Source organism: Mesocricetus auratus, unplaced genomic scaffold (genome assembly GCF_017639785.1).
Source record: "Mesocricetus auratus isolate SY011 unplaced genomic scaffold, BCM_Maur_2.0 Super-Scaffold_100024, whole genome shotgun sequence".
Taxonomy (NCBI): Eukaryota; Metazoa; Chordata; class Mammalia; order Rodentia; family Cricetidae; genus Mesocricetus; species Mesocricetus auratus.
Window position 1 is genome coordinate 30,587,438 of NW_024429205.1, and position 22,164 is coordinate 30,609,601.

At 50.4% G+C, this 22,164-nt stretch overlaps 1 protein-coding gene across 1 annotated transcript in view; it reads left to right on the forward strand.

Moving 5' to 3' along the window:
* The window catches only part of LOC101824396 (sorting nexin-29), a 287,724-nt gene extending 268,918 nt beyond the window's left edge, over positions 1-18,806 (forward strand). Inside the window, exons 9-10 of the mRNA XM_040730665.1 lie at positions 1,706-1,845; positions 18,530-18,806. Coding sequence (XP_040586599.1) covers positions 1,706-1,845; positions 18,530-18,659 — 270 coding nt within the window. The 3' untranslated portion in view covers positions 18,660-18,806. The remainder of the gene's footprint in view (positions 1-1,705; positions 1,846-18,529) is intronic.
* Positions 18,807-22,164: the final 3,358 nt, after the last annotated feature.

Here is a 22,164-nt window from a genome sequence, read left to right on the forward strand (position 1 = left end):
CAGCACCTTTCTCATCTTGTTGCTGTAGAGCCTTTCAAGCTGCCCTTACAGGTTTCTTGTGCAACCTGTGGGCCCCAGTAGGCCTACCTGGCCCACCAACCCCCTCGGGAATGAATAGCTAATCACTTAATGATGGGTTAAGTGTGGAGACCAAGGAGCGGAATCCAGCATCAGGACCCAGTGAGCACAGGCCAAGTGGCTCCAGCTTGGCCTGGAAGATCCTTTCTTGTTTTGATCCTGCCAAGCTGTGGAGGTTTCGGCCACTGGCCAGGGGCAGTGCTGGTTGTGAGCAACCAACTCATGGCACTGGAGTTGTGTTGGGGGAAGTCATGGCATGGCCTTGGACAAGAAAGCCTTGCTTGCTGCCTTTGTAGTGGCCAGGGGAAGCCCTGCTGGCTGATTGGTTCTTCCTCCCACACAGTTCCTGAAGGAGACTTGCCAGAAAACACACAAGGCTCCGTAAAACCATAGTCTCAGAAAAACTGCAGTAATATCTGTATCTACGCATGTCCAGTGCGGCAGGGCCTGCTTTCCTATGTGGGGTGGACTTCTGAAAATGTCATTTTTATGTCACCAGGCATCTGTGTCCACTCATGTTCACCCCCGCCCATGGGGAGTTGTCTGCCAGAACTAGAAGGTTTGTCTTGGTACAATCTAATACATGGTCTCACTGGGCAAAGAATGGCTAAGCCCCGCTGAGATTGGCAAACAGAGAAGAGTGCTCGCCAGTGGTTCAATGGGGAGGGCGAACTCTGCTCCAGGCAGCAGCTTCTTCAGTTGCCGTGTGATCCACCAGAATTGTGAGGCCATGAGTTCCTGCCCTCCCACAGCCTTCTCCTCTCTGCACTGAGCCACCACTGGTCTTTTGCCCAGAAAGAGGGACCCTTCACTGGTACCCATACAGCCCACCTAGGCAGAGTTGTGCCAATAGAAGAAGTACCTTAAGAATATAAAGATGAGGTATCAGATCATCACACATGTCCAAACACAGTGTGCAGGCTACTGTCTGGGCAGTAGACAGACACAGGATGGAGTAAGGCTGTGTGAGGAGTGTGGAGCTTTTGAGTCTCTGAGTGTACACCCAGTGATGTGACTGACTCAGTCACTGTGCCTGCCTTCTGGGCTGTGCCACACAGTTTTAGCCACATTTTGAAGAGATGATAAATTTTTTTGCCCATAGAACTTTTTAAATCAGTGAAAGACTCATATTTTGAAAGCCCGTGAAGGCAAATTAAGCATGTACTCCAGAGGATAGTGGTGTGATTAATAACCATGTATACCTATGTGGTTCCTAGATTCATTTATGCCCCTCCAGTGAGCCATGAACTCCATCAGAGACACTGCAATGATTATGTTCACTGTTCTGTCCTTGGTCTCTGATGCCACACTTAGAATATTGTGGCACCAAGAAATAGCTACCACACATAGCCATTCATTCTTTTACTCACTTATTGGTCCTGCCTTTCCTATGCTTAATAAACATAGCATCCCAGTTATCTTTCCCATAACATGTAAAGCCGCAGAGACCAGGTGTGCACAGCAGGGATGGAACCCGTGCCTTGCACATGCTAGGCAAGTGCTCCACCACTCAGCTGTACTCCAGCCCTGCTGACAGTTGTTGCCTGATGGGTGCGTATTGGACAAGATCGCCTCTGAGCTTATGACACGAGCATACTGAGTGCCCATATCCTACCTGTGTTCCTAGGATGCCAAGTTTGTGGAGGAGCGGCGAAAACAACTCCAGAGTTACCTACGCAGCGTCATGAACAAGGTCATCCAGATGGTGCCTGAATTTGCTGCCAGCCCCAAGAAGGAGACCCTGGTGCAACTGGTGCCCTTCCTTGTGTGAGTAACTGTCATGGGGGGATGCTCCTGGACATCACATCGAGCTCTGCTTCCTTTGCTCCTTTGGAAGTTAGGAGCTCTGGGCAGTGTCTTGGGTGCTGTGGAGCAGGCAGTGGTCCTGAAGTGCAAATTCCGCCCTGGACTTTAGGTGTGTGCCTGAGCACCCCTGATGGTCCTCTGTCCAGGACTGAGTCTAAAACTTTTATTACCTTTTTAAAGTGTGTGTGTGTGTGTGTGTGTGTGTGTGTGTGTGTGTGTGTGTGTGTGTAAGTCAGAGAACAACTTGCAGAAATTGTTTTTCACCTTCCACCATATACGGGTCCCAGCAGTCCTGCTCAGGTCATCAGGCTTGGCAGCAGTGCCTTTACCCAGTAAACTGGTCCCAGTGCTTGGTAGATCTAGGTCAAAGGAAAGATGCATTGTCTCCCAGTTTCCGAGGTGTTCTGAAACTGAAACACTCAGTGTGGATGTTTCCTATGCTTGGGCCCTATACTTAAGGAAGAACTCCTGACTCTCACCACCACAGACTAGTGATTTCCACCTTAACTATAAACCATCTTAAATGAAATCCAAATCCTTTTAACTCTTTTTAAAAATCTCCTTCAAAAGTGAAAAGATAAATAATTTATAAAAAGAGGAGGAGGTTTGCATGTCATGCCCTTAGAAAAAGATGACAGTTCAGGGTTGTCTGTTATGATAACAGCCGTTGCCGTCTTCCTGTCCTGGCATTTTTGCTCCCTGAGATAATGGCAGGTCCCTTTGCCCCTGCCGTACACCACATTGTGCCTCTGCTTGCTGGCTCCATGCACCCGCTTCTCTGGTACCACTGTTAGGCCAGGCGTATTTGGGCAGTGCTTTGAGGTAGTGTCCGAGACCAGTCACTCTGCTCCAAGTGTCATTCTTGCCTGGGGCATTTATGTCCTTGCAATAAGGTGACCAAGATCACAAAGCCCTATGGTTTTTGTGGTCTCCAGGTACTGTTGAAGGAAATGCTATTGTTTCTAATATACTCTTCTCATGAAAGTTCTAGGTGTGAACAGCCATAGTAAAAAGCACATGGGTCCCCAAGGTAGGTTTGAGAATCTCATTTGAGAATCCCTCATCTTAGTTTGCATAATTTGCTGGGACAAAATTAGAGTTCCCTTCCACTGATGCTCTTTAAAATGGTATGCAGAAAGGCATCTGGGGCGGTTCACTCCCACAGTGATGCTACAACCAGAAACAAGCTGATTGCCACTCTGTCTGTGGGATGTGCCAAAATTTCCAGGTTGAGCTTCTGACCAGACAGACAAAGAGCTACTTTCTTCCCTGCAAAGGTCCTCTGTTGTAGCTGAGAAGGTCGCTGATGGGTTCTAGTTGTCTCATGGTTTTGTGAAAAGACATAAGTCTTTCAACACTGTGTGTTGAAAGATGCCTTTTCCCCTATTTAAAAGACATGAGTTGGGATACCATATCCAGCTATTAGTAGTGCCAGGGCCTGAGTGTCCATACTTGGGGAGGCTACATTGCATCATGAAGAACACTAGTTCATCTTTCACAGACAGCCCCAGCCCAGGTATGTGTTGGGAATTAACCTCTCCCTATGAGCCCCAGCAGTTTGGACTTTATTTTCAGTTGTAAGGAGAACTATCAAGCAAACCCCAAGAGAACTGATGGCAAGGAATCTGAGAGAGGGATGGCCTTTGGAGGATACCGGGTCCCAGCTGACTCCAGAAGGCCAGCCACTCCAGCCCAGTGTTTGTTCCCTCATGCTGGGCTGTGAGCTGCTAAATTATGACAACTGTACTGTAGCATGGAATGCAGGCTCAGCTGTTTGTGTTAATCAGTGCTGAGAGAGAAATTTTCTATTCCTAATTAGCACACAGAGCACAGGGGCCAACTTTGTGAGCTTGAAAAAACAAAGGGAATTTCAGCAGGAGATTGGGGAATGGAAGTTTGACCAAACACTGGGCTAGATTCTGGGCAGCACTAAGTAGCTATGTCCCTTTGGCTTTCCTTGATATCGCAAATTAAGATACATCTCCTGTTTTTTTGTGGGCAAGGTAAGATTTCAGGGTGAAAGCTGCAGGTGGTTTTCATTTTGGGGTTCAGAGAAGTGATCTGCAATCGAGTCTTGCCCATACTAACAAAGGTCCCCATGATGTTCGCTGTCTGTATTGCTCATAGAAGACCATGAGATGAGCATCTCCGATGAAGTTCCTAGCTAGACAGTTCTAGTTAGACACACACACACACACACACACACACACACACACACACACACACACACACACAGAGAGAGAGAGAGAGAGAGAGAGAGAGAGAGAGAGAGAGAGAGAGAGAGAGAGAGACGGAGACAGAGACAGAGACAGAGACAGAGACAGAGAGAGACAGAGAGATACACAGATAAGTATACACATATACACACATTCACACATGCAAAGATACACACATGTACATATACATATAGATATACAGACAAGTATACACAGACACACACAGAATTTCTCACACACAGGTACACAGACAAGTATACACACACTCACACAGACACACAAACAAGTATGTACACATATACACTCTTTCCCACACACACAGATACACAGATAAGTATATGCACATTTATATACACACAGATACAGACAAGTATACACATATATACACACAAAGGTATATACATAGACAAGTATGCACACACATATATATATACACAAACACATTCATACAGACAGATATACAGATAACTATGCACACATCCACCCAGACACACACAAATATATATGCGCACACACATGTGCACACATGCATACATTTCTCAACTAAAGAAATAAACCCTCAAAACATTATTGTTTTGTAAACCTCTGCAGCTGTGCGTTGGTTCTTTCAGACACTGATCTTAAAGGTCCTGTCTAGTGAGTGAATGTCCAGGGGTGCATTTCCTAAGATAGTGCCACAGTTACATGGACTGGCCTCATGCCGTACCTGTCTTATCTCATCGTCACCTAGGCTCCCAATGGATGCATGCTCTGCTCATTTTACTGGTGGAATTGTATGAAGGTGTCATTAAAATACCAACCCCACAAAGTTTCGTAAAAGTTAGATTATAGCAATGTAATTACATATGGAGACCATTTTATAACATGGAAAAGCAAAGTGAAGCCAGAGAGGAGGCATGGCTGATCTCAGGGTCCCTCCCAGCATGCGGAGAGCCTGGGCAGACTGGTGTTCTTGCCTAAGTTTGGACATGCAGATGGGATACTTAAAGTCTGTGGATACTCCTAATTCCTCTGTTTCTGATATGGCCAGACAATGGTGTTTTCTCCTTTGTTTTCAGTGAAGTAGTTACCACTGTGAAACAACTGAATGGCATCAGATTAAATGGAAATTCCAGGCTTCTCTTGAACATAAGATTGATCTTGCCCTGTCTCCCACCATAAAGCACTTGGCTTTGGCCATCGGTGACTCTGTACCCCCTCAGATCCTTTTGTCTCCTAATGCTAACCCAGCCTCCCTGCCACACACGTGGCTGATTTCTTACATGATCATGCTGCCACATGCTCATGGTATCACACACTCACAGAACCTGCCTAGTTCTGCAGAGACTCAAAGGTGTGGCCCTGGACCACGGCTGCTCTTCCCAGAGCTGGACTTGAGATACCTGTTACATGCTGCTGTTGCCCATTCTGCATTTGCTTGTGTCATGTGCCTGCCTGCCTGTCTGTTCTGTGAAGCAGTCTCTGTTTACTTCCTACTGTAGTAGTCTATCCCACCTGGAAATGGGACAAAGAGCAGGGCAGGTCAGAGCCCCTGAGAGGAGCTGGCTGGTAAATTCCCTCCTGGATATGCCGTTAAGCCCCAGGTTTATGCAGGGTTGGATCTGGTGCTGGACAGTACCTGCTGCCACACGTACTCTGCAGTTGTCAGGGTTCCTTTGTGTTTGGCAATGGCAGCATGTCTTTGGAGCAGCCTGGGCACCCCTGCAGATCTGAGTGGAGAATCGGCGGGCTGAATGTGCCTTCCCCCACTTTTGAACTCTGTTCCTTCCTAGAAAACACCTGCCATACCTCTGAGGCATAAAGTGGGACCGTGGGAAGTAGGCATTTCTTCTTCACTTTGGACTCTGTACAAGTGCGACACGTGGGGATGCCAGATGCACCAGACAGGGAGAGGAAAGATGGCAGCCCTTACTGTCCACTCTGAGGGGCCCCACATTGGCTGTGTTCTCCCAGCATTTTTTATTATTAAAGTTTTTCATTTATTTTACATCTCAACCACAGTTTTCCCTCCTTCCTCTCTTCCTATTCCCTTTCCCCACCTTCCGCTTAACCCCCTTCCTGAAACATCCACTCCTCCTCTGTTCAGAAAGGGGTGGGCCTCCCACGGGAGTCAACAAAGCTTGCCTTATCAAGTTGAAGCGGGACCAAGCTCCTCCCCCTGCATCAAGGCTCAAGGCTGGGTGAGGCATCCCAGCATGGGGAATAGGTTCCAAAAACCCAACCAGGGACAGGTCCTGGTGCCGCTGCTAGAGGTCCCACAAAAAGACGAAGCTGCACAGTTGTCACCCACAGGCAGAGGGCCTAGGTCGGTCCCATGCAGGCTCCCCAGCTGTTGGTCCAGTCTCTCAGCACTTTTGAGAAAGATGGATTCCAAGGACTGCTACCTGCTGTGGAGGTTTACTCGGGTCCCTGAGGAAAAGTTGATGCCTCTAATGAAGGGAGGCTGACTTCAAGAGTTCTCCGAGGAAGTGGGCAGCATATCACATGGCTTTAGGGATTTGCTAGGCTGTCCTTTAACATGTTATTAAAATATTGCTTTGCAGAATAACTCATCCCTTGGAAGCTGCCATTCCCCTGGGAGGGACAGATGGGGGAGACAGTAAAATAGGTCACAGCGCAGACCCCACGGGGAGGTTCAGCAGACGTGCAGTCCCTATTTCTCCCCACCCACTCTCCCTTTTACTCCAAGTGTTGTTAAATATAGTTTCTGCTGAAATGAGAAGTCCATGCTCTCCCAGAGAGCAATTAAGTTTTGCCCAGGGTTGCAGTGGGCTGCCGTGTCTCTGCCAGGGCCCACTTGAGCCCACACTGAGGCTTTTTGTCTCAAAGGGGATTACTGACATGCACAACTCGAAACCTTCTATCCTGAGTTGCTGTGGCATATTGTCAAAAGCCTTCTAGGCGCCACAGTCCTCATCACTGCTGAGCTGTTCAATATGTCTCTCCAGCACAAGCCATGAGGCCAGGAGAGGAGAGAGTTTAAAAATAAGTGTAACTGCAATGGCACTTGGGGTGAGAGGATCGTGCTCTGCTTGGCTGGACTCTGACTTTCCACAGCATCTCCCTGTCCATTATCCACCCAGGTAGCTCCTATCTGGCCTGGGGCAGGAGGCGCCTCTCTCCTGGATCTTGGTTTAGTCAAGAGGCACTGGGCAAAGCCTAGGTTGTAACTCTGGTACCTAGCCCTCCTGTGCCACTGTGTTGCAAGGATGGACTCATGTTTCTCTCCTTTTCCTTCCTCCCCATTTGTCCATTGTGCCTTTGCAGACACTGAGTGTGGCATGCTTGCAACTGAAACAAATACTAATATACTTATTTGCATAGGATGTGTCACAGGGTAGGAGCTGTAAGAAGTACATTCTAGAAGCATGATTCTGTGTGCTTGTAGCCTCCCTAGGAGGTAGGCATACCATGTTGAGAGGGTCTGAGCTGGCTGAGTAGTGGACTCGTTGCATCTTGTAAAGCTGTCTGCAGACCTGTGGGCTCCATGGTCAGGAGTGAGATGGGAGTTGAAAATGATGTTTCTTTGCCCTGCCAGATGCCCTGAGCTAGGTTGGGCTTCCTTCCATTGAATCACTGAGACCCACTTGTCCTCTTTGGTGTTTGTGTTGCTATTCCTTCTCCAGGTGACAAAATGAGCCTGGAAATGAAGTAACCCAGCCAGTATGCGGGTGGGGTGTGAGATCTGGGGGCAGGAGTGGAACTGACAAGTTCAGAAAGCTTTTATGCTTCTCTTACCATTTCTCTATTGCCTGCTTCAGGATTTCTGTTATGGGTCCCCTTCTTGAGTCAGAATAAAGTCTGGTGAGGGCCTGTGGCTGCTCTCTGTTTCCTGCAGAAGCTACCTGGGTTCAAGCTGTGTCTGCTGCAGCCCCTCCAAGTTCTACCTAAGCCCCCACTTTGGGGTTTACTTTAAGTGCAGGTTTCAGAAAGGGCGGGAAAATGGGGCTAGGAAGAGTCAACAAGGAACTCAGGGTTCTGGCATCCATATGGGGCATGGCCTCAGATGTCTGCTGCATACTGCACCTGACTTGAGAGCCACGGCCCTTTCATGTTTCTTGTTTGTCTAATAAGATCAAGGTGTGCTAAATCACCTGAGAACATGGGAGCCCATGATCTGCCTGTGGATTCCTCTTGTGGATACTTGGGAACTTGCTGGGACAGGACTTCTCTGAGAAGGCAGGTTGAGAACCTACTAATACAACAGGAAGCATCTATGCTGCTGCCGCTTGGCACAAGCTATTGGGAACTTTTCCTCTCAAGGGCTCAGCAGTGACATCTGTGTTGACGGAGGGCTGCAGGCTGGGTGTGAGCCGAGGCTATGTTCTAGTCACTAACTTGGTGACCTCAGATTTGCCCCTCTCCAGGCTTCATGCCTCTGTGTCCCCTTTTGTGGGCTGTGCTGGCATTTGGCATGCTGAGGCTGAGCTGCACAGTAAGCTCAGGGGCTGCAGTGGTGACAGCTGTTGGGCTCCTTAGAAACAGGGCAGAGTGTGTGGCATTCTGAGATGGTAGGGCATAGCAAGCACGTTCACTGGGGCCCACAGAAATGTCTCCATGTGTTCAGGCCTCACCACCTCCTTTATTTTGACCTGAAAGGCCTGGTCTATGATGGTGTTCACTTCATGTACCCTCGTGGGCGAGCCCAGAGCCCAGGCAGCAGAGGGCAGTCCTTCTTTCTCCTGAGTCAGAAGTTCAGCACAGTGGGCAGGTTCCTGCCACATTCCATCACAGCCATGGTAATGCAGAAAGGACAAGACTAGACCACACAGGCCTGTGGTCAGATGCTAGATCTTCATAGCCCATGGCCTGGCTCTCTCTGCCTCAAGTGTCCTTACCTGTAAAATGGAGGTATTCACAAAGACCTCACAGGCTTGAGGAGATGAAAAGAAATGGCACCAAGGGTGCCTTTACAGGAGTGCTGTTCTGACTGCAGCCACAGCTTTGCTCTTGTGTTCAAAGTCTCACTTTAGCCCCTGAAGGATACAAATTGGCAGCATAGATATTACTACAATTGCCTGACCTACTTCATGGCTTTTATTTTTAAACATTGGAGTCTCAGAAAATTCAGTTTGGAGAAAGGGAAGAGGATTAGGTTATTTTTGGCACAATACCCTCCATCCAATTTAGGGTTAGTTAAAAAAAAAAAAAGGTAACAAAATCCCTGTAATAGCAGAGGTGTGGTGACGGCACCCAGAAGTCAGAGGCTGAGCTGACTCTCAGCACAGCTCCGCCCATTCTGCAACAGCTTTTCTCTCTGTCCCTCTAACTTTAAAATATGCGGTCTAGGGTGACCGTGGGAGTGATTAGGGTCACTAGTATCTCCTGCCTTGTTACTGTTGTGTAGAAAACACCAACCATAGGTCTCAGTGGCCCACTTCAGATGAAAGACCAGGTTGGTCTCTTGGTGGGTCCCCAGGTGGCTTTAACTGGGTCGCATGTAGGGCAGAGTGGCAGGGGTGGATGGCCAGCTCACACCCACTCACAGGTTGAGCAGGGGTGTAGTGTGAGGAAGGGGAGAATATGCCCTTGCACTGGGGCATGGAGTCCGGGGATCATTCTCACGGGTTGTGTGAGGAACTTGGGACATCCTTGAGCTGCATCCTGCCCTGGCTGAACCTCCTGGCATATACAGCCTGGCTTGCCATCCATGGCAGAGTTACTTTCCCCAGCAGAGTAAAATGTGTCTCAAAGTTCCACAGAGGTACCGCCAGCCTGAGTGGCAAAGTCAGTGAGGGAGAGGCTTGGGCTGCAGCTGATAGCTAAGTCAGCCGTCCAGGCTGCTCACGCTGCAGAACTCAAGGCCCATGATGTAAAGAAGCTGATCGTGACTTGGAGGCCAGGGTCCTGATAGTACCTCCTGATACTTTGCTGGGAGTCACAAGGCAGCAGCCCGCTGGGAAGAACTGACAGGGCCAGGGAGGGCTGTGGGACCTCACTTTCCCTCTTACTCTTACACAAGAGGCCACGTAGGGACCTTGACTGAACTTGTACATGGAAATAGCATGTCACAAAAATGGTCTCAAGACAGTAGTCAGTTCCCCTGGCTTCGTCAGTGAGCCATGAAGTGGGCCCCCCTCACTCCCCCAAGGAACTCTGGGGTTACAGCAATGGCTCCCTCTCTCCACTCTCACCTCAACAGGGGCAGAAAAACATGGGGAAAAGTGACTTGACCGTGTTCACACAGTGAGACAACCACAGGCCTAGGCTTCATGGCTGTAAGGCTCATGGCTCAGGTCAGGGGAGTTCCCTCCCTGCCATTTAAGAATGAAATGCAGGCAAGCCTGGGAATGTCAGATGGGAAAGAGGGCAGCTACAGGCCCTGTAGGGATAGCCTCAGAATGTTAGCCCACAGCTCTCACCCATGTGGACTGAGGTGAGCAGGAAGGGAGCCCTCAGGTACCTAGCCAGTACTCCTATTGCCTCTTGTAGCTTACAGACCATCCATCACTGCTGGACCACCCCAGTGGGAGAGGGAACCTCCTCTGGCACAAGTCACTTCTGAGAGGGGTTTGAGCCTCAGGGACAAGTCGAGTCACCTGGCAATCTGGGCTCGTTACTGTTTGACAGTGAGGGCTGATGTGGACCTCCCTCGGACTATGATTTGGGGGGCTAGCCCCCTACGCCTCATGCATGAGATGGGAAGCAATAGGTCATGCTGGGTTCCAGTCTTCAGTCTGTCTTTGGGCTACACTTGCAGTCCTTTCTGTTTGCACCTGTGACAAACATGACTGTACCGCAGGGCTATAGGATTGTTGCCGTGAGTGTAGAAGGCACGTAGTAGGTGCTCTAATCAGGAAAACAGTATTACCTTTGCAGCCCATGTTCAACACAAGAAGGATGCCATGAGAGGAGTATGAATACTAGATTGATCTGTTAATAATTATAAACAATTACCATGAACAAGGAGGAAAAAGTCTATTTCCCATTACCCACAGGACTGCTGTGATTCAAACTGTTGTTTTGACTAAAAACATGAACAAACCATGATGAGAAAATTAGAGATGTTTAAGTAGCTACCTTCCCTGCTAAAAAAAGGGAAAACTTCACATACATATGATTAGGAAATCAAAGGGTTCAAATTAGTTCCAGCAGTCAGACGACGACCAAGCTCAGTTAGCTTGCCTGGGAGCTATCAGTGTAGTAGCCCAGGCCAGCCAGGAGCACAGCCCAGACTGGCGTCTACTCTCCACCAAGTGTGGGGCATGTGCCTGATGTATTCCAAGCAGATGCTGACAGTGTAGTACAATTCAAGTCCCTACTTTTGGATGGGGACACAGACATTGAGTAGCCCAGGGGTGTCATACACACCAGCTGCTGATTACTTCAGGGAAAAGTGGAAACTGGCCGGGTGGGAATATGCTACTTGTGGTTGGTGAAGACCTCAAAGACTGTGGGCGATGATACACATGCCTCAGAGATAGATCCAGGCAGAGCAAACTGCAGGTGCGGAGGCCCTGCCCAGGGTGCTCAACTGTCTCGAAACAGCAGAAACACAGCGTGGTGAGGGGAGGTGCCAGTGCAAGGAAAGCAGGTTCCAGAAAGCTCTGTGGCTGAGGTAATGGAGTGGGGAGCCCTGGGGGAGGAGTTTGAGCATGGGGGGGTGAAGCAGGGTGACTGTGGAGAGGTGTGTGGGGACAGCTGTCAGCTCCTGGTGTCTTTAGAATGCAGTACTGAGGTCTGGGTATGGATGAGGGAGCCTGCATGGTGGCATCACTAGTGTGTGGAATAAGAAGCACAGAGTTGCCATTTAGTAAGTAACTGGTGACTCAGAGACACTCAGGAGCAAGAGACAGGCTTAGTGAGGCCTTTGGACATTCTTGCAGAGCAGGTCAGGTGGTGCATCCAGAACCAAGGACAGATGCCTGCACTGAGGAGCTGTCCATGTAGAGATGGCACCTGCCACCATGAGCTAGGTAAGGTCATTGGGGAGAGAAGAGAGGCTTAGAGGAGAGGACTTGTGGCTGTACTTGAGAGGTCAGTAGGTGAAGAGGAACCCATGCTGGAGGTATGGGGGAAGACTCCCAAGTGATGGGTTCTGGAAGCCGAGGGAGAAGGTCCAGCCGGGGAAGACATAATTCTTCCAGTCTAGAGCATCCTCTGCCTCCATGAAAGAATAAAAGCTACTGCATGGACAGGTAGGTGGCCCAGTCATGCACCTGCCATTGGGGAGGGGCCCTGGTGTGACCTGCCCTCTAGGTGGCACTCCAGTGCCAGAGAGTAGGCTCTGGGTGATGCTGTCTATGCCTGCCAAGCAGGGGCAACCCAGAGTGTTTCTAGATGCTGGAAGAGTGGCATGTTAGATGGGCTGGTGCAACCTCAAATTGAGGCAGCAGCTTGCCTCATCCTCTGTTACCTCTGTGCAGCTGTCTGCAGCCCTGGATGGTCTCCAGCATCCTGGTTTTCAGGGCTGTACCTGTGAAACCAGTGGTAATGTCAATGCGGTTAGGTGTTGCCACAAACGTTCCTCCCTGGAGCCGCTTTCTGCATTTACAACTTCAAGGTCTCAAAGGCTTCATCCCCAGTGTAGCCAACTGTGAGTGGGGGCATAGAAGGCAAGGCCCTGGCAGGATGTACCAAAGGCACTGTGCTGGAGAAGCAGCACTGTGGAGGATGCCCTGGGGGCTGATTGGGCAAGGCCACCATGGCCAGGAGGCGAGGCCTGCCTGCCTGCCTGTCTGCCTGCCTGCCTGCCTGCCTGCCTGCCTTCCTTCCCTTTCTTTCATTTTGATTAAATGTTTTTTAAATTTTATTTTCCATCCCAGCCAGTTTCTCCTTCCTCCACTCCTCCCAGTCTCTCTCTGTATCCCACCCCCTCTCTTCCCACCCCCTCTTCCATTTCTGTTCAGGAAAGGGCAGGTCTCCCATGGAATCCTCAAAACATGGCATATCAAGTTGCAGTAAGACAAAGCACCTACCCATGTATAAGGCTGGGCAAGGTGTGAGGGGTAAGGTCCCAAATGCTGCTGTACTTTGCTGAGCCCATGACTTAGGTTGCTCAGGAGGGGCCTTGCTTTGTTTGCCCAGTGTGAGAGCTCACAATAGTGAGCCAGGTATCAGGCATATTGCTAGCTGTTTTTTGTTTTGCTGCTGCTCTGGTCCCGGTTTGGTTTTCACTGTGCTGGGAATGGGTGCTGCACACATTAGGCAAGTGTTCTGTCCCCAAATGCACTGGTGAATCAGGATGAGGCACCAATGCGCATCTGTCCCAGTTTAACCAGAGCCCTGCTCAGGGAGTTTGAAGGTATGATGCCTGGCCACTCACTTCAAAGGAAGAAAAGAAAGTAATGATTAAAAGGCAGGAAATAGTCTTAACCAAAATTGCTGCTTGTAATCATTGCTGGTTGCTGGGATGCTGCTGTGAACTCTGGCTTGGACACAGGAGAAACCTGCACTGTTAAGCAGTCCCAGGCAAGGTGTGGTATGTTAATCACTACTTGATTCTGGTTCTACAAAGGTGGCCCCAAGGAAGTCTAATTCTTGCGAGATGATTGTTCCCACTGTGGGATCCCACTGTAGGATGTGCCTCTGCTGTTCCTGGGAGCCAAGGTGGCTGTGGGGTTCGGAGAGTGGCTGACGACTTTGAGACACCTTCTTGGAGGTCTGAAAATAGGTTGTAAAAGCAGACAGGTTACTCTAGTCTCTGTGCCCTTGGCCTAGACAAGGGTAGGATGGGTTAGGTGTCCCTGGTGTGCAGACACTGCCTGAGTGATGACTATGCCACCTGTTGCTCAGCACAGACAACAGAATGAAGGCAGAGCCACCTTCAAAAATCAGTTGGTACTAAGGACACATTGACCCACAAAGTAGAGGCAGGTGGATTTGTGAGTTTGGAGCCAGCCTGATGGTCTATATAGTGAGCTCAGGGTAGCCAGGGCTGCATAGTGAGACCTTGACTCAAAAGCCCTGTCATTTGTAAGAGCCTGTCTGCATGCTCTGTGTCCTGTGGTCCTCCCTGTGTGGCCCAGGGAAGGGTCACATCCAGTGAGTCCACAAGACAAAGGGCAGGGGTCAGTGTATTGGAACAGAAGCAAAGCTTTGGAGTCATTCTGGACACCTCATAGCAGTCTGCTCTCACAGTCCCCAAGGAGGAGGTGGGCTTCATGGTCCTGCACAGCTCTAATGATGTCTGGGGACTCCTGCCCAAGATGGGACTCCAGCAATCGTGAAAGAACACAATCCTGTTCAAAGATGATGGTGGCATGTGTCGTAGCGCCATTGGTTAGTCTTGCTCTTGAGTACAGTCTTCCGTGCTTGACACCTTCCCGTGACTCCTGGGAAGTCCTTCCAAGATTAAGTTCTCTGGGACAGTGCTGGTGTCTAGGGAGTCAGTTGTAGTTGGTGTCTCTCTTCTGGACCTCTGATATTTTTGATGGATCTCCCCATACTCAGTTTCCCCTTAGGCTGCTTACAGTCACTCTGCCTGAGCCCCATCATGGGAGAAACAATTTAGGGACCACATTTGGTTCCAACTCAGAAAGAAACTATTATAGTTAAGGTAAAAAATACAGAACACAGCAGGGTGTCCAAGAAACCAGCCCAGGCCACTCAGGAGGGACAGATATGGGTGTGTGTGACAGTAGTGAGGGAAAGTGGGTCAGGCTGTGGCGGGAATGTGGACCATTCAGCCACAGTTGCAGGTGTGGTTAGCAGGGCATTGGCTTTAAGTTGACTGGGGAGTTTTTGTGGGAGCAGCAGGTGGAAAGTCTTGCATGAAGCTCTGGATTCTTCATAGCATTTCCTTCTCGTGCTCATGTTGACTTTGGGGATCAGCGTGTGCCAGACTCCTTCAGACACTTGGTACTTGAGTCTATTTAGTTCTTTGTACCTAACTAGAGAGGAGGTGAACCCAGAACCAGGCCCTGAAGCCTGTGTTCCTCACTTTCATGGTCCCCCAACACACATGCATGTCTGCAGGAGAACAGTGTTGCTTATGGCAGACCCAGGACCTGGTCCTCATCAGTGACAGGCAGGCGACTGTTCATTTGTCATCAGGTGCCCATTAAGGAGAAAAGTTCACTTGTGTTTGGGACAGCAGGCCTTCCTACACTGTGGCTGAACAATGGGGTTCACACCTAGAAGTGTAGATTAGAAGGCTGAGATGCTGCTCAGTGGAGGGCACTTACTCAGTGTGCACAAAGCCCTGGGGCTCATTCCCAGGACCACAAGGAAAAGAAAAATTTAAAGCAGTGTCCAGGAAACTGCCACAGGCTAGTCCCCACAGGCCATCCACAGCATCTGTCCAGTAGGGATGCAGCAGCCCATGCAACACCCCCTCCCAGAGCCACAGGCATGAAGGGCCTGACTGTTGTCAGGCCTTGTTTCAGAATGTTGAGGCTGATCTCTATGAAGCAGCACGGAGAAGCTCAATAATGTACCTACCATTGGCACGAGAAGCAGGAGGCAGCACGGGGCATATTTTCCATTTGTAAACAAGTAAAACAGTCTCTCTCTGCCTCTCTGTCTCTCTGTCTCTGTCTCTCTTACTCTGTCTCTGTCTCTCTCTCTCTCTCATTCTCTGTACAGTAGGTAGCTCAAGAGAGATACCACTCAGAACAAAAAGGGCTGCTCCCTGGACCAGGACCAGGGCAGGGGACACACACATGCCATTTACCTCTGTGCTTTTATTGTTTAAATTTGCTCCGCTTTCTGAGTTACTTATTCCAGGAAACAATGAAATAAAATAATACATTTCAAAAGTACCTTGAGGCTGGAGAGCTGACGAACTGATTTCTTCAGTCATGTTTCCTCTGCCTCTAAGGAAGGTGCAGAGGTCTTTCTGAACATTCTTGCTCTAGTAGCCATGTTCTTTGAGGAAGCCTGGGAAGGAGGTGCTGAAGTCCACACTGCATTTAAGTGGGAATTAACTCTGGGGTGAGTGCTGCAGGCAGAGCGTGCTTTGTAACAGTTTGCTCCTCTGAGCACTGACTTCCAGGTGAAGGCTGCAGAGCACTTGGCTTCCAGCCCCAGAGAGCCTTGTTCTTGGATGAGGCTGAGTCTGGAATGGAGAGTTAGTGGCACACAGCTGCTAGGAGGGTGCTGGAGAGTGCTTAGTACCCCCCCCCCCAGCGTGACTGTGCATGCCCCTCTTCTAGAGACAGTCCCAAGTCACTTCTCACAGATCTGTGTGCTAGGCTACCAAAAAGCCTCAGCGACGGGTGGAGTTGTTTTCCACTGGCTTTGGTGTTTTCAGAACCCCCCAGGCTGCAGTTCCTCTGCTTCTGGTTCCTAGCCCTGGGTTCTCCAGCATGCTTCTTATGAGCCTTACAGCTTGGCTTGAGCACTGTGTTTGGAGTCTGGTGGCCCTGCAGCACACCTGGGCTGAGAATGGCTGCTCTTGTGAGCCCACAACAGACCATGGTGGTGGGGTCAGACCCCACGTGTACCCGCTCAGCTGCCTCCTGCCTGTGTAATGCAGGCTGTTGTCTCGTGAGTGTTGCCCTCCTGCTCCCAGGTCTGAGTGAGACAGCTTAAGGCAGTGGCTGAGGCTCTCCCCTAGAGCAAGGCCCTCTTCCCTCAATGGTGGTAGAATGGCATATGAACTTTGGGGTCTCCCTCTCACACCCCTTTCCCAGCTGGCAGGTGGAGATCTGCTGCTAGGCTCTACCCCTGCAGGCTGGAGAGCAGGCTGGAGGCGGGGCTTGGCAGATGTGGCTGCTGCTCTGCAGGCCGCTCAGTCTGTGTTATAGCTGCTCACCTCAGCCAATGCCATGTGAACACAATCGTTAGGAAGTGACTGAGGACAGCCTTAGTAAAGCTGTATCTGCAGCATGCTAGCACACTACGGAAATCCTCCAGGCCTGGTGTCCCACGTGGTCAAGGGAGAAGGAGAGGTTGCTCACACTGAGGCTGCAGACACAGCCAGCCTTGTCCTAAGAAGTCAGCCTTGGAGTGCTGCCTGAGGAGCTATGGGAAGTGCCCAGGACACACAAGGTCAGGTGGCGTTTTAAGTGACCCTGGCCTGCCATATGGAGTGATGGGCTCAGGGATGTGCCTAGAGCTCAGGCTGTAGTGAATTGGGGTGGGTAATGTTCAGTGAATGGATTTGCTCCTAGACTTTGAGAACTACAGGTTAAGTAACACTGAAGCCTTTTGGAACTAGGGGACCAGGCTCAGCACCAGCACTCTTACTAGGGGAAGTGACATCACTGAGAGTCACCCAGTGACTGGAATTAGGCTGGAATTAGGTCAGGTAGCCATGTTTCCCTGACTCTGCCTTGATCATCTTCTGTTTTCCACCCCTGGATGGATGTATCCTGCACTGTAGGGTGCTAGGTGGCAGACAGGCACCGCTACACCTGTAGCAGCATTCCTCCTGTAGTGGTGTCCCCTTCCTGCACCTATTTTGGTACCCTGGCTGCTGTCCCCATGAAGCCCTTTCTCACGTTGCTCAGGGTTTTCTCACTCTCCTTTGCCACCCCTCTGCCTGGAAGAGTTGGAGCTGGCACCACTGTTGCTTGACCTGACCCTCATCTCAACATGTGATACCCTCAACGGCCCCGTCAATACAGAACGTGCTGAAAAAAAAAAAAACAACAACAAACAAACAAAAACTCTTGTTCCTGGCTGCAGAGGTGTGGCTGGAGGACAGAGCCATGACCCACTCAGAGCAGGGTTGAGTCTGTAAGGGCTTCCCATGCTTTTCTTAGGTCACCCCTCTCCCACTTGCTTTAAGTGGTAGCCACCCATTTCTTCACGTCAGTGATGCAGGTTGTGTTACTGTGGGCTGTTCTGGTGGGTAGGTGTTTGATGACTACTGTCAGTGAGACCCTACCGGACTGGAGAAGAAGAAGAAAAAAAAGCAAAAGCTTTGAGACCATATCCCACATGTATTCCTTTTTCCAAGGGGGATTCAGGGGCATCCTGAGCTATGACTGAGCATCTAAGAGCTCAACATCCACTGAGTGCCACATCTGGGCCCATCCATGCCACCTAGCAGTGTCCCCCACAGGGTTGTGAGCCATGCCTTGGTCACCAAACACTGGCATATGTCTTGACTCTCCTCTTGGATGAACACCAGCAGAGGTCCCCATTGAACATCTGGCTGCACATCTGTTACAATGCTGGGTGCTGGGATTTTGGCCGCATTTTCTCTTTGACTCAGGATGAGGCTTCACTGGGAGATGAAGGGAAGTATGGCAGAGCGCCTGGCTGGTGACCTGGCTTATAGCCTCAAAACAGGGTCCTGCAAGGTACCCTAAGTCTAGCTTAGATACAGATCATGTTAGTAGGCCTTCCCAGACTGTTTAAAAAGTGGAAACTTACACAGCAACATGAATATCTATTTCTTCAAGTTACACTGACCATTTGGAGCGGACCAGACACTCTCCTCTCTCTGTGTGACCTCTGCTATCTCACATGTGACTCCTATCCCTGCCTGTGTCACTTGCATTTAAACTCTTACTTAAACAGCGTCTCCTGTCTTGCAGGGATGTAGCTCCAGCAGGAGAACCATTGAACAAGAACAGCAGACCCAAAGTCGTTTCCCGCTTCCCAAAGCTGTCCCGAGGCCACCCCAGGGAGATGCGCAATGTGGAACCTCAGAGCGGTGACCTCTGACCTCAGTGGAATCCCAGAACCCAGCCACTTTGTGCTCAACCTAGCCATGGCATCTGGCCCTGGACACCCTGGCAGGATGACCCTGTCCCCACAGAGGGCACACTCTTCCTGCTGCCACATGCCACCCAATTAAACTGGTCAGTTTTAGCTGCTGGTCCCTGTACTTAGAGCAAGGCATCGCTCAGTGGACAGACAAGATGGAGACATTGTCATTACCCTAGGATGGCCAGCAGGTCAATGGGTGCCAGGAACCTTGGTTGAAATGCACGACACATGGGCAGAAGGATCCTTCAGATGCCACTCACAACGCTTTCCCACGTGGGAACTAGAACGACTGTTAAACCCTTGGATTTTCTGCTGATGCAACTGCCTGCCACAGCCTGTGGCTCAGGACTCCTCCTCCCACTTCTTCTTTCCCCTGTGATGGATAGATACCCAACAGCACTGCCACATGGCTGGTGTGGGTGGCATCTCTCCAGGAACAGTCCTCTAGTAGCCTAACAAAGGCATTGGCAGTGACTTTGGTCCTTGAAGAACTTATCCTTCCCTCCTTGTGCTGGCTCCAGGAAATATCATCCACATAGGAGACCTGAGGGGTTCCACTATCCAGCCCAGCCCTGGGCAGCAGCCTGGAAACCCTGAGGAGGAGATCCCTAATGCTAGAATTCGTGGTTGTGACCTCTGGTCACTGGAGATTTGGCTCTGGTCAATACTGTGGAAAGCCAGCCCTATAGAGTCTCAGACCCAGTGCCAGAATTGAACAGAGAGTGACTGTCCCTTGAAGTTGTTTAGCACAAATTGTCCCCTAATGTGGCTCAGTGAGAGCAGGATGCTGTGTACCCCAAAATGCTGTTCTATTGCTCTCAACTCAGGGCTCCACCCTAGAGTCCAAAGCTCTCAGGCATGGAGTGGTTTCAGAGCCAGCTGCTTGGCAGCTCTGCCCCTCTCTGGCACTGAGGCTGGGTCCCTCTGCTTCTCAGGGCCCTCTGTCAGCAGTCACCTCCCCCCCCCAGGTCAGAACCTCCTTGGTGTCTTGGGATAGCTTGGAAGAGCTTGCAAAAGGAATCATGTACCAAGCAGTATGCAGATCTCTGCCTGCCAAGGAGTTCCCGGTGGCATCTCCCTGGGGAAGCGACTGTGGAAAGCAGCCTGGATGTGGCCTAGAAGGGCTTCATCTCAAAGCTAGACCTCAGCAAGTGGTCTGAGGAAGCAGGGGTTTTCCTAACCCAAGGACAGCTTGGGGGCAGTCCCCTAGAAGCCAGAGGAAATTTCAGAGTGTGAGGAGACAGGCTGGACAGATCCAATTTCAGAAGGCACCTTGGGTCAGGCGGGCTGTGCACAGATGAGGCAGGACTTGGGGGAAGCAGGGGTTCATCTTTAGCTTGCTGCTAAGGGAAGACCCAAGAGATCTGTCAGCCCTGGAAAGCCAACATGGTTCCTCTCCCAATGCCTAAGAGGCCACAGGCTCCACACAAACACCACACCCAGAGTGTAGGTTGGGCAACTGGACCGAGTAGCCAGAAGGACCTGTGAGACTCTAGTGGCCCCCAAGTCCACCTCCTGAGCGGGGACACTCAGCATGGGGACACTTCGTATTCTGTCATGTTCTGTAAAGAAAGGGTCCAGCCACCTCCTACATCTCCCACAGTCCAAAGTGTTCTGAACAGCAGATCTCTAGGCATGTGGTCCAAACACATGTTACTGAGAGTCTGGGCTCTCTCACTGCAAACATGGCATACAGAACCATTTTCACATTCACCACCTGCAGTTAAAGCAGAGGGAGAGGGAGAGGGGCAGAGAGAGAGGGGGGGGAGGGGGAGGGGGAGGGGGAGAGGAAGGAAGGAAGGAAGGAAGGAAGGAAGGAAGGAAGGAAGGAAGGAAGGAAGGAAGGAAGGATGGAAGGAAGGATGGAAGGAAGGAAGGAGAAAAAGGGTACCCAGAGTAGATGCTTTGGTTTTCAAGGATAATTATGGGAAACTCGCCCAACTCTACCCTAAGAGCATGGTGCCAGGAACCCTGTGGGAACCTTTGATTACTTGATATCTACCACATTCCAGCCCTGCCCACACTGTTCCACAGAAATCCAGCAAAATTCTTGGCTCCAGGCTGCCCTTCTCATTACCCCACAATGTGAGCATGTAAGCCCCTAGAACTTAGGCAGAGCAGTGTAGGGCAGGGTCAGGAGATGGAAGGCTGTTCCCACAATGCTCCCCAGATCTGAGGTCCAAAGTCTGGAGAGGAATGCAGAGCCCATGGTGAGTGTGACCAACCCCACCCCTTCAGGAGCTTGCTTCTAACCCTGAGCCTGACTGTGGCATACACGTGGCTGCTAAAACTTCCTTCTTGGAACACTTCACATGTCCTGAGGCCCAAGTCACAGTGTTCTAGGCCTTGGCTCCTGTGCCATTTACTCCAGCTCCATCTGCCTGTGTACGACACACTGTGTGTAAACATAAATGGCCCCTCAGTAGAGGCTGGACCCTGGTCTCTCAGGTCCTCAATCAGACTTCATCTCTTTGCCAGGCTGCACCTGCATACACCCACAACTGTGCCCAGCTGAGGTCTGAGAGGGTTAGATCTTCAGCCACCAGGACGAGCCAGGAGTGGTCTCGCCATGATGCCCTGCCCTGCCCTGCCCTGCTACAACGACTGGGAGCCATGCAAGAAGGAGCAGCCTTATGCCCATGAAAATAAATCCTGATGCTCAACATTCCCATTAGGGACAATGCCATCCACCCCAGAGCCGCCTCCTGGCTTGGGGACTGTGACCAGAAGGCAGGTGCCTCCTCATGAACAAGGTCTATTGTAATGAACATTCTTCAAAATATTATGCATTATTTCATTAAAGCTAGCGTTAAATGTTTGCTGTTTAGGTTGGTCCTGCACTGACTTTGCACAACTGTAGCACTGTATATTTTATCCAATGTTTATGTGCCAAAACCTTGGGCTCCCTGTTGCTGTAACGTGGTCTCCATTATGCTTCTGAAGTACAGTCTAGGCAGTGGGTGGGGAGGGTAGAGAGCACTGGAGCAGGACTGGAATGAATGCTGGGTCACTCCTCATTGCAACCATGTTCTCCAGCCTTGTAGGCACCGCTCACCATGTGTCCCAGCCACCACCTGCAACCTGCCAGGGGGAGGCCATTTGACCACATGGAGGTTTTTTTGGTTGGGTTGTGTTTTTTTTGGTCATCGGTGGGATTGGTTGGGAAGGCCCAGCAAGAACTGGGATGCAGGACACTGGAGAGTGGGTTACACAGGAGTCACATGGTCATTGAGCCCCTGGGCAGACAGCCTGAGAGCTGGGACCTCTGGGGAGTGAGGGCCCTGGTTAGGTATCTCCATCCACCCTGGGAGAGTTCTCCGTGGCTGCTGCAGCCCTGTGTCTGGAGCCTGGGGGTATAAACAGCCCAAAGTCTGAGCATGTGGTATCCCAACTCCCCTCTTCTGTTAAGGTTTACACAATAGAATTTTTAAACAAATATGTTTAATTTTCTAAAATCTCT